We start from the raw sequence: 12,542 nt of genomic DNA, 5'->3' as shown, positions 1-12,542 counted from the left end.
CCAAGCTCTCTGTCACTTCCGTCTCCTGGATCGACATCAAGCCCTGATTACCCCCTATAATTAATGTAAAATTAATTTAATAAAATTAAAATTAATTTTGTATGTACTCTTTATTGTATACTATACATTACTATATACATCATACATTTATACATGTTGTATATACAAAACCATGTACAGTATACTGTACTTTATGGGTGATTTAAGGGATTTTCAAGGGTAATTTTGACTATACATGATTTTCACTTTACGCGCGGACTTTAGAACCTAACCCCCACGTAAGATGTGACTCCATTGTATGATGCAACTCTGGGGGGGAAAAAAGGGTTTTATTTTTCTTCTCTTTTTTCTGTCTCCCCATTTAAAACATTATATTGTCTTTATTTATGTTTACAGAAGTAAGTACTTAATAAATGCACTTATGTAGCAACCTATAAATAGCTTGTAAAATACAATCTCTGTTCATAAATAAAATATTTTTTCTTTTATTTCTATAAAAATATTTTAAAAGAAAAAGATGACCTGGGTTGAAGCAGCTATGTCTGCAAAGCTGAAGAAATTCCTCTTCTGACTTTTTTTTTTTTAATGTCTGCACTTGAAGTGTGAGTCCTGTACGTATCAATATAGAAAGGGCCAGTGTCCTGAGTTAACCTAACTTTGTTACAGAGAAGTATCGTTTCCACTCTTTGAAGAAAGAAGAAAATTAGTCCCCTTAGTTTACTCTTGTTAGAGTCATGTATTTGTTATTCACTGGGGAATCATTGGCTGGTAGAGAATACTGAAGTTTTGACATAAAGTACACTGATTTCAATCCATTAAGTGTTTTTCATTTCTTTTTCAAGTTTGGTGCAGCAATAAATAATGGACAGGAGTTTTTAATTGGTATCAGCAAGCATTTAAATATATAACATGTTTTTTAAATGATCACTACAGGGGTTTTGGCACCCGCCTACTCTGGATTTATATGGGGTGCGGGGGAAATGGTTGTGCTTGATGTTAAGTAGGGAATGATACAGATGGCAAAATATTGATCTTGTGATTAGCTCCAAAAACAGCTAAAGAGATATTTCCTATGTCTGATTTCTGTACCATTTACCCAGCTCCTCCTCCTACATGTCAAAACAAGAATTTGGACATCTCTTCCGCCATTTAATTGGATGCTGATCTAGGAGTTTAGTGAATGTGGTTATGCAGTATATTACTGTAGAAAATAAGTGTACTGTTTTATTGAGTTTAAAAAGTTTCCTTTTGTCTGATTTTTAGGGACTACAAAATATTACATCACTGAGATGATTGTTCAACCATCTGGAACAAATTTTAACATGATACCAAGGTATAGAAATCAGATAATGTGCTCAGTTTGGTTATTGGAACAATGTTGTTGAGTGGTAAAGATTAATCTTTTTGGATAGTTACTTTTTTGGTATTCAATTAAATATTTATGCTAATAAAGTATTAAGTCTGCACTATTAAAATAACAAAGGTAGGAAATGCAGAAACATTCTTAACTCAGCCATATAGTATACCTGCTGTTTATTGTGATCTCTTTTCTAATTAAATGCATAGGTTTATATATTACTGTTTGATGTAAACTGTATGCCATAAAGTACAGATGGCATTACGGAAAGCCAAATTAACTTTGTAGTTGGAACCTCAACTTTTTTACATTATTTGACTTTTGGTGACTAAATATGCAAACTTTTTTACTTTGCTAAATTTATGCAATGCTTTTGTATAATTGCTAATTACAAGATGGTATCTGACAATCTAAATCACACTTTTTCTGTCCTGTGTAACCTTTAATTTCATTAATACTTGTACTTTTCTTTCTTTTTTTTTTTTTTTTTTTTTAGTTTTCAGACAGTCCAGTTTAAAGTTCAGGCTATGTATGTTGAGGTTACCATAAAATATAGCCTGCTGTGAACAGCGTTACTGTTCCATTCTGCAAACTCAAAGATATTTCAAATATGGACATCATTATTCACGTGTATGTTATATGTACACATAGTGCACAAAGTGCAGTATTGGGGTTTTATGCCTTTATCTCCAGCATTTGGCATTGCATTGTGTCAGATACAGAACATTTGACTGTATGGACCGTTAGTCTACTCAAGTATGGCAATTCTTGTTATGCAGAAAAGGGAAAATACTCCAATTCTTGTTACGGGAAGACACAATAATGAATTAAGTCTAGGGGCATTATTTCCATGCCAGATTGTAGTGGAATTGACAGCATGGAGAAACCTAGATGCCATATGGAGGAACATAAATCCACACTGTGCAGAGGTCAAACATAGGAGTTTATTAGGCACAGTGCTGGTGGAGTGTCATTAGGCTCAGATACACTGTCAATTAATTGATTACAATAGAATATATAGATTTTCCATGGGCGGGGGAAAGTGACATGGTATGCTGTTCCACACCCTGGGATAGGTTTTTGCAGCAAGACAAGATAGCACAGTAGCCAATGGTTAACAGGTTGCATAATGTCTCCGCCTATGGTCTTAAGTTAGCAAGTTAACATTTAATTAATACTTTGATAAAATGTTATTAGTATAAAATATATATATGTTGAATTTTGATTTGGGATTCATAGGAATGAAGCAACTCCTTTGATTGTCCAACAGGTACATTCCTAGGGGTTAAAACAAAGAAACAGTGAAAGTATATGGCAATAAAGATTGTCTCCTTTGTGTTTTAAGGCAGGCATTGGTCACTGGAGAAGGGAGGTGGGAGGATGCCATATCTTTCATAAACTTAAGGTTGAATCTGTGGACAGAACATCTCCCTACAGAAGAAACTCACACAATAGGAACAGGGATTCTTTGTTAATTTGAAACATAATTATTCAGTTGTTGCTTCAACATCTGGCATTTCTACTGACCAAACATATCTTGTTTATTCTGCTTTCTCTTAGCTAATTGCTATTTGCTAGACCTCTGGTCTCTTGACCAAATTCTTAACTTTGGGTCTGGAAAAGAGCTGGCACAATCCATGTACCAGGTTGTTATATAAAATGCACATGGATTTTAACCCTTCACCATATAGTTAAAGTTTACTTAGGGCTCACTGGGTATCATTGGCTTGTTTTGTAAAATATAGTTACTATGAAAATATTCTGTGAAGACTGATTTTTCTTCTTCGAGTGATTGCTCATATCCATTCCAGTTAGGTGTACGCGCCGCGCGTGCACATTTGTCGGAAAACTTTTACCCTAGCAACTCAGTGGGCCGGCAGGTCGCCCCCTAGAGTGGCGCCACCATGGCGCTCCATATATACTCCTGCCGGCCCACCCGCTCCTCAGTTCCTTCTTACCGCCCGTGTCGGTCGTTGGAACAGTGGAGCGCGGCTTAGCTGACCTCCACTTCCCTAGCTACTCGTTTTCTCGTATATAATTATGTAGTTATAACCCTTTTATATATATATTTGTATGGTTATACGTGTTTTCTTTGCTAACATGGTTAGTTTAGTTAGCGGGGTTCAGGAAGTAGCCCCTTCCATGAGCCCAGTGCCGGAGCCATGCATGGCTCACCGGGTTTTAAAAGGGGCCCGGCCTGCCAGAAGCCGCGGCCGAAGAGAGATCTACATGACTCCTGTTTGAAGTGCCTCAGGGAATCACACTTGACAGATAAGTGCCCCATTTGCAAGGCTTTTAAGCCGAGAACAAAAAGGTGCGGGACTTTCACTTACCCCTCCACCTTGGCGCCGAGCGATGTTCAAAGCGGCGGGCAGAAGCGCCTCCTCGGCACCGGACCCCGCCGGTACTACCAAGGCCTTTCGGCACCGACCGTCGCCGGCACCGATGTCGACTCGGCACCGCTCCCTTCTTCCGAGGTCGAGAGAGCCTACGATTCCTGCTGGTGCCTGGCGGCTCCCCGGCACGCGCCGTGGTTGAGCCCCCTGCTCCCGCTGCTTCCGTGCCACCTGCATCGCAGCCAGAGAGCTCGCCTAAGTTGCGTTACCCGGCACCGACACCTGCAGAGGCACCGATGACTTCGGCTCCGTCGATTCCAGTCCCCCAGGACCACGGAATCCGGTGCCTGGCAGCTCCCCGGCTCGCGCCGTGGTAGAGCTTACTGCTCCTGCTGCTTCTGTGCCAACTGCACCACAGCTAGAGAGCTCGTCTAAGATGGCTCGCCCGGCACCGACGACGTCGGCACCGTCGATCCCGGTCCCACGAGGGCCGTAGAATCCGGTGCCTGACGGCTCCCCGGCGCGCGCCGTGGTTGAGCTACTGCTCCTGCTGCTTCCGTGCCAGCGGCACCGCAGCCAGAGAGCTCGTCTAAGTCGGATCGCCCGGCGCCGACACCTGCTACGGCACCGATGACGTCGTCACCGTCGATCCCGGTCCCACAAGGGCCGTAGAATCCGGTGCCTGACGGCTCCCCGGCACGCGCCGTGGTTGAGCGTATTGCTCCTGCTGCTTCCGTGCCAGCGGCACCGCAGCCAGAGGGCTCGTCTAAGTCGGATCGCCCGGCACCGGCACCTGCTGCGGCACCGATGACGTCGGCACCGTCGATCCCGGTCCCACAAGGGCCGTAGAATCCGGTGCCTGACGGCTCCCCGGCACGTGCCGTGGTTGAGCTACTGCTCCTGCTGCTTCCGTGCCAACGGCACCGCAGCCAGAGAGCTCATCTACGTCGGATCGCCCGACACCGACACCTGCTGCGGCACCGATGACGTCGGCACCGTCGATCCCCGGTCCTGCAAGGGCCGTAGAATCCGGTGCCTGACGGCTCCCCGGCACGCGCCGTGGTCGAGCTAATGCTCCGGCTGCTTCCGTGCTAACGGCACCGCAGCCAGAGGGCTAGTGTAAGTCGGATCGCCCGGCACCAACACCTGCTGCGGCACCGATGACGTCAGCACCGTCGATCCCGGTCCCGCAAGGGCCGTAGAATCCGGTGCCTGACGGCTCCCCGGCACACGCCGTGGTTGAGCTCCTGCTCCGGCTGCTTCCATGCCAACGGCACCGCAGCCAGAGGGCTAGTCTAAGTCGGATTGCCCGGCACCGACGCCTCTGAGGCACCGACAACATCGGCACCATCGATTCCAGTCCCACAAGGGCTATCGAATCCGGTGTCCGACGGCTCCCCGGCACGCGCCGTGGTTGAGCGTATTACTCCCGCTGCTTCAGTGCTGACGGCACCGCAGCCAGACAGCTTATCTAACTCGGATCGCCCGGCACCGACACCTACCGAAGCTCTGATGACCTCGGTACCGTGGATCCCAGTCCCACGAGGGCCGTCGAATCCGGTGCCTGACAGCTCCCCAGTACGCACTGTGGTTGAGCCTGCTGTTCCCTTCACGCCGGAGATGTTACCAACGGCGAGGGCTCTCAGTGCCATGACAGAGTCAGTGCTGCCTGACCCGGGCACCGCCGGTACGGGTAATACAGTCTCTTCAGGGGACTGTCCCCTGTCAGCACAGCAGAGCGGCACCGTTCATGATCACGGTCCCGCAGACACTCCAAGTCCTGTCGGCACGCCGGACACCACTGGCAGTCCCGGTGCTGTTTTCCTCGGTACTGGTCACACTCGCTGCACCGGTCGGTATCCTGTTCGCCGACCCGCTATTGGCACCGTTCTGACCTCTGGCACCGGGGCAGGTGCCTTGACTCCTGTTGCCCTTCTCCGAGCCTCGAGATCTCGGTCGACCTCCCGACACCGTTCTGGTTGCGGGTCTGGATCTCGTTCCAGGTACCGATACGCCTCCCGATGCCGGTCCCCGGTGCCGAGTTGGGCAAGGTCCGAGTGAGTCAGAGACTCTGCCTGTGCCTTCTTTTAGTACCTCCATGGCCGTCCGGACACGCATCCGTGTCATCCCATATGCGCAGATTTTATGCTCAGGACCACGATCCTGATATGATGGCCAGCGGGCGCCAGCCCCGAAGCAGAAAGAGGCTTGGCGAATGAACAGGGTTGGCCGCCAGGTGTACTCTGCAGGGGCCCTGCAGCTCGGGGTAGCAAAGCAACAAGCCTTGCTTAGCTGCGATAATTATAGCACCTGAGTGAAGGAGTTTCTCCCTCAAAACTTCCACCTGGAGTTCGCTGCCGTCTTGGAGGACGGGGGGAAAGAAGGTTCCCAGAGCGTCCCTCCAGGCCTCGTTGGACGCAGCAGACTCTGCGGCCGGCACTCTGGCCTTGAGTGTCGCCGTGAGGTGCATTTCATGGCTTCAGGGTTTAAACCTCCGGCCGGAGCTGCGGTATGCCATTCAGGATTTACCTTTGTTGGTAAAGGCATCTTCGCGGCAGAGACAGCCCCAGACTGCGAAGTCTGGTGGGCAATAGGGTCCTAATGCGTCTCAGCATGTATACGCCAGCGACAAAACGCAGGCCTTTCTGGCCCCAGCCGCCATACTCTGTGCCTAGCCAGAGGCAGAACTCTGGCAAACGGCAGGGCCAAGGTGGTCGCAGACGAACGTCAGGACCCCTGAAGAGCCAAAGTCAAGGTCCCTCGCAATTACCACTGGGACCAAAGACGGACCTTCCAAGGTTCACCTGAGGGCGGTGTACCAGTCGCAGGACAGGATCCCGATCCCGCTTTCTCCTGGCATGGCCCCAGTTACTTTCAGATCGCTGGGTCCTGCGCACGATGGAGCATAGGTACCACCTTTAATTTGCTCCAGCCCTGTCCCACTTCAGCGGACGAAAGGGGTAAGGGGTTTTACCCCCGTTATGCCCTAGTCCCCCACTCGAACACAGGTCTCAGACCTTCTTGGTCCTGCACGGACTCAACCGGGTTAGGATAAGGTTGGAGTTCTGCATGGTATCCCGGGGAATCATTATTCCATCCTTGCCTCCTGGGGGCTACGGTGCCGCCCTGGATATGAAGCACGCGTACTTTCGCAATGCCATCTTCCCTCCGCACGGGAGATGCCTCCGCTCTATAGCCGACAGTCAATACTCCCGGTTTACGGCCATAGTCGCCGCCTACCGTCGCTGATGTCGGATATGCGTTTTTCCGTATCTGGACGATTCGCTTATCCACGGAGACTCTGAGACACAAACCACTCAGCGCGTGGGCATCGCCACGGTCTTATTCACAGGTCAAGGCCTGCTGTTTATTATAGAGCAATCCACTCTGGTCCCCACGCAGAGGTTGGGCTCCCTAGGGGCTATCCTGGTCTCCTACCTAGCCGGAGCCTGCTTATCGCAACTGAGATTTTAGGCGATGGCAACAATCATCTGAGGTCTGAAGGCTTTCCCAACGACCTCAGCTCGTTCTTGTCTCAGTCTCCTGGGTCCATGGTTGCCCGCAAGTTTGTAACCAAACATGCCAAGCTCCGCCTCCGTCCTCTCCAAGTCCGGCTCACTGCCCCTGACGGCAGACGCCTCATCTCTCTGCTCGAGTGTTCATAGTCACCTCTGAGCTTAAGGCCTTTGGTCTTTTAGGGAGCTGGCATTCCTCCTCAATGCCCCAAAAATTGAGAGTAGTCCGCCTGGCATGCCAGGGGTTCCAGCGGCAGCTGCGAGGCCGTTGTATCTCGGTGTTTACAGCCAACACAATGACCAGGTGCTTCATAAGTATTCAGGGGGGACATAGTCCTCCCCCCCCCTTTTTTGTCAGGAGGCCATCCATTTCCGGGTCTTTGGCATGGCCCACTCGATGGAGCTGGCGACGTCCTTTCTCCCAGGCGTTTGGAACGTCCTAACTCTTTGCCTCAGCAGGTCTTTCCTGCCTTACGAGTGATCACTCTGCCCCATGTGAGGCGTCCCGCTTTCCGGAAGTGGAGATGTTTCCTCACACAGACCTGTTCGCTCACCGCGAGAGCAGGAAATGCCAGGTGTTCTGCTCCTTCCAAGATCTCTCCTCGGAATCGATCTTGGACGCATTCCTGATGCCGTGGAAAGGCCAACTGCATTATGCCTTCCCACTGTTCCCACTGGTTCATTAGGTCCTGCTCAAACTCCGCAGGGGCAGAGCGTGCATCATCATGATCACTCCAGAATGGTCCAGGCAGCGCTGACATACCACGTTACTCGGCCTGTCAGCCCAGACCTCATCACTCAGGGCAACGACAGGCTTCGTCACTCGGACCTGCAGCCTCTTCACCTCACGGTGGCTGCTGCGTACCTGAGTCGAGGTGACAGGCAGCCTTCCACCTGGTCAACGTACTGGGCCAGGTGGAAGCGTTTCTTTTACAGCTGCAATACGCTCGATCTTGCTCCTGCTGAGGTCTCGATCCCCTCTGTTTGGCCTGCCTCTGGCCTTCAGCGGCAGGACCTGGCGGTATCAGCGCTGAGGATACACTCAGCAGCCATCTCTACCTTCCAGCAGGCTGAGATGGACGTTCAGTGTTCTCACGCTCTATGGGTTCGAGGTCCCTCAAGGGCTTGGAGCGCTTGCACCCTCGGGTGCGCCGCCCAGCCCCGACCTGGGACCTCAACCTAGTCTTGGCCAGACGGGTCTCTGAGATCAGAGCTCTTACGGGGGTTCCGCCGTACACTAGGTTTCACAATGACAAGGTGCAGTTATGACCGCACCCGGCTTTCCTCCCTAAGGTGGTTTTGGCTTTTCATGTTACCCACAGTTCAACGCAATGGGCACAACCGTTGCACTCCTTGGACATCTGTGGAGTGCTCGCATTATATTGTGCTGACAGAACCATTTCCTAAGGTGCCCCAGCTCTATCCCGGTAGCGGGCCAAAGGGAGGGCTTGCTTGTTCTCCTCTCAGAGGATCTCATCTGGGGTGATGGCGGACATCCCCACTTGTTATGATTTGGCTCATATTTCCACAAGCCACATCAACGTGCATTCTACCAGGGCTCAGGCTTCATCTGCCGCCTTGCTGGCTCGTGTTTCTACCCACGAGATCTGTCGCGAAGCTCCATTGGTCCTCGGTCCATACCTTTGCTTCGCAGTATGCCCTGGTTCAGCAGTCAAGAGAGGCTGTAGCCTCTGGCTCAGCAGTTTTATTCTGCCACATTTCACTCCGACCCCACCGCCTTTGTAAGGCTTGGGATTCACCTAACTGGAATGGATATGAGCAATCACTCGAAGAAGAAAAGACGGTTACTCACCTTTGTAACTGTTGTTCTTCGAGATGTGTTGCTCATATCCATTCCACACCCGCCCTCCTTCCCCACTGTCGGAGTAGCCGGCAAGAAGGAACTGAGGAGCGGGTGGGCCGGCAGGAGTATATATGGAGCGCCATGGTGGCGCCACTCTAGGGGGCGACCTGCCGGCCCACTGAGTTGCTAGGGTAAAAGTTTTCCGACGAATGTGCACGCGCGGCGCGTACACCTAACTGGAATGGATATGAGCAACACATCTTGAAGAACAACAGTTACAAAGGTGAGTAACCGTCTTATTTTAAAACAGGTCTCAGTTTGTACAGAACATTATAGCTCAGTGTCTCGTGGGACTGTCCACTGCCAGAAGCACATTTAGATTCAGAATACAAGGGCATGATGGAAAAGTCTACATCTTGGTAAGGCATTTTCATATAATTGTATAGAAATATATTCATGAGTGTGAACTCCTGACATTTATTCATTAGTTATTATGTGTTTGCTTATATGTGTAAGGGAAATGAGAAAAAGGAGTTGATCATTCAAATGTATCAGTTGTTGTGCCTGCCTGCCTTTGACTCTCTTTTAGTTTTTTCTTATTAGTTTGGGGCATTCGGCAATGGAAATTAAGAACCCACTTGAATTTTTTAGACTAAAAATTCATTGAAATCTCAAGCAGCTAGTCCAAAGTACTGTACCCAGCTGTGCTGTTTACATAGAAGTATGTAGTCTTGTCTGTTTATAATATTTTTATGACTGAGGAAATAAAAAAATATTGTGGAGCCTTATATCTGATACACTTGGGCTGCACCTCTCTTCCTGGAAATGTTTGAAATAGCTCAGACTTGTCCAGGCGCCTCTGGGATGTGGGCCCACCCATTCTGTCCTCATCCCAATTAATCCTGTCTCTGGAAGAGCAAACAGAGTAGCAATTCAGTGTTCTGCCTTATCCACTACCGTCCTATCTTTTAACTCTTAACTTCAACTAGCACTGCCAGAATCATTTCCCTACATTTCTTTTCCCCGCAGGGGCCCAAAATTTATGGGGCTGTGACCCCTGAACAGAACCAGCTGCTGAGCATTCACTCACCCTATCCCCGTTACGGTGCAGCAAGTCACATTATGGAACATAGAAAGCCAGGACGTGCTCCCATTATGAGGAGGCCTTCTTAAAAGCCACAGGTGGGGAGGTCTGCCACAGCTGACCCTCAGCTTCTCAGAGAAATAGGTAGTGCTTTGGGGTCTCTATCCTCCAATGCTAATCAAGACTTCTCTAGTGACACCTTTACAAGAGCTGTTCAGTTCTCTTCAACACTTGGGACTCAATTTGGGCCAAGCCAGCTTCACCAATTGGGGATTTTCCTGGGCTGAACCCAAAAATTGCCCTAAAACCACTTCAAAAGACAGAAAGTCCTGGGTCCTTTCCCATGTCCTTAAATGGCTGTTGGTACATTGGCAAGAAGTATGGCATTCTTTCTTTTACCCTCTTTTTCAGAAGAAGAGAATCTGTGCTCCCTCTGGGATGCATCCTTGTATTTCAGAAATGTTTGGATAATAGAGGACGAGGAACTTGACTACTTGGCCCTACTGATTTTGTGCCCGTCTTGTGGAATATGTGGATCATAGATTACAAGATCAGAAGGGACCAGTGGGCTTGTCCAGTCTGACCTCCTGAATGATGCCATAGAACTTCCCCAAAATTATTCCTAAACCAAAGTGGAACCAGACTGCTGGCACTAAACATTAAAAAGGTTGTAGAGCAGTTTTTAAACTAGGACATGGGGGAAAGCTGACTGCTGCAGAGGAGCATGTGGATTGAACACAGACTTCTCTTAGGGGAGAGTCTAATGATAGAGAATCTCCAGGTTATAGTCAGGAGCAGAAGACAAGAGGATAATGTAAGGGCCAGATCAGATGATAAACAGTCAAATAAAAAAGAATCTGACACATCAGAGAAGGGCAGACAAATAAACAGGGACAAGTTTTTAAAGTGCTTGTACACAAATGCTAGAAGTCTAAATAATAAGATGGGTGAACTAGAGTGCCTTGTGATAAAGGCATCACAGAAACCTGGTGGACTGAGAGCCATGAATGGGACACAATCATTCCGGGGTACAAAATATATCGAAAAGACAGAACAGGTCGTGCTGGGGGGCGAGTAGGGGGGAAGTGGCACTATATATGAAAGAAAATGTAGATTCAAATGAAGTAAAAATCTTAAACGAATCCACATGTTCCATAGAATATCTATGGATAGAAATTTCATGCTCTAATAAAAATATAACTTTAAGAATCTATTATTGACCACCTGATCAGGACAGTAATAGTGATGATGAAATGCTAAGGGAAATTAGAGAGGCTATCAAAATTAAGAACCCAATAATAGTGGGGGATTTCAATTATCTTCATATTGACTGGGAACATTTCACTTCAGGACAAAATGCAGAGATAAAATTTCTCGATACTTTAAATAACTGCTTCATGGAGCAGCTGGTACGGGAACCCACAAGGGGAGAGGCAACTCTAGATTTAATCCTGAGTGGAGCGCAGGAACTGGTCCAAGAGGTAACTATAGCAGTACCGCTTGGAAATAGTGACCATAATACAGTAGCATTCAACATCCCTGTGGTGGGAAGAACATCTTAACAGCCCAACACTGTGGCATTTAATTTCAAAAGGGGGAGCTATGCAAAAATGAGGGGGTTAGTTAAACAGAAGTTAAAAGGTACAGTGATTAACGTGAAATCCCTGCAAGCTGCATGAGCACTTTTTAAAGACACCATAATAGAGGCCTAACTTCAATGTATACCCCAAATTAAGAAACACGGTAAAAGAACTAAAAAAGAGCCACCGTGGCTTAACAACCATGTAAAAGAAGCAGTGAGAGATAAAAAGACTTTCTTTAAAAAGTGGAAGTCAAATCCTAGTGAGGCAAATAGAAAGGAGCACAAACACTGCCAGCTTAAGTGCAAGAGTGTAATAAGAAAAGCCAAAGAGGAGTTTGAAGAACGGCTAGCAGAAACTCCAAAGGTAATAACAAAATGTTTTTTAAGTACACCAGAAGCAGGAAGCCTGCTATACAACCAGTGTAACCCCTTGATGATAGAGATACAAAAGGAGCACTTAAAGATGATAAAGTCATTGTGGGGAAACTAAATGGATTCTTTGCTTCAGTCTTCACGGCTGAGAATGTGAGGGAGATTCCCAAACCTGAGCTGGCTTTTGTAGGTGACAGATCTGAGGAACTGTCACAGATTAAAGTGTCACTACAGGAGGTTTTGGAATTAATTGATAAACTCAACATTAATAAGTCACCAGGACCCGATGGCATTCACCCAAGAGTTCTGACAGAACTCAAATGTGAAGTTGCGGAACTATTAACTAAGATTTGTAACCTGTCCTTTAAATCAGCTTTGGTATCCAATGACTAGAAGTTAGCTAATGTAACGCCAATATTTAAAAAGGGCTCTAGAGGTGATTCCGGCAATTACAGACTGGTAAGTCTAACGTCAGTACTGGGCAAATTAGTC

The 12,542-nt window shown here is 48.0% G+C and overlaps 1 protein-coding gene across 4 annotated transcripts in view; it reads left to right on the top strand.

Annotated features, from left to right (window-relative positions):
* The window catches only part of LOC115648351 (E3 ubiquitin-protein ligase E3D-like), a 133,719-nt gene that overhangs the window by 23,620 nt on the left and 97,557 nt on the right, over positions 1-12,542 (top strand). For all 4 annotated transcript variants that reach the window (XM_030555811.1, XM_030555810.1, XM_030555813.1 and 1 more), the window contains exons 6-7: positions 1,264-1,333; positions 9,323-9,431. In XM_030555811.1, coding sequence (XP_030411671.1) covers positions 1,264-1,333; positions 9,323-9,431 — 179 coding nt within the window. The remainder of the gene's footprint in view (positions 1-1,263; positions 1,334-9,322; positions 9,432-12,542) is intronic.

Source organism: Gopherus evgoodei, chromosome 3 (assembly GCF_007399415.2).
Source record: "Gopherus evgoodei ecotype Sinaloan lineage chromosome 3, rGopEvg1_v1.p, whole genome shotgun sequence".
NCBI classification, from domain to species: Eukaryota; Metazoa; Chordata; order Testudines; family Testudinidae; genus Gopherus; species Gopherus evgoodei.
Note: the sequence above shows the minus strand (reverse complement) of the source record. Positions and strands in the feature narration are given on the sequence as shown.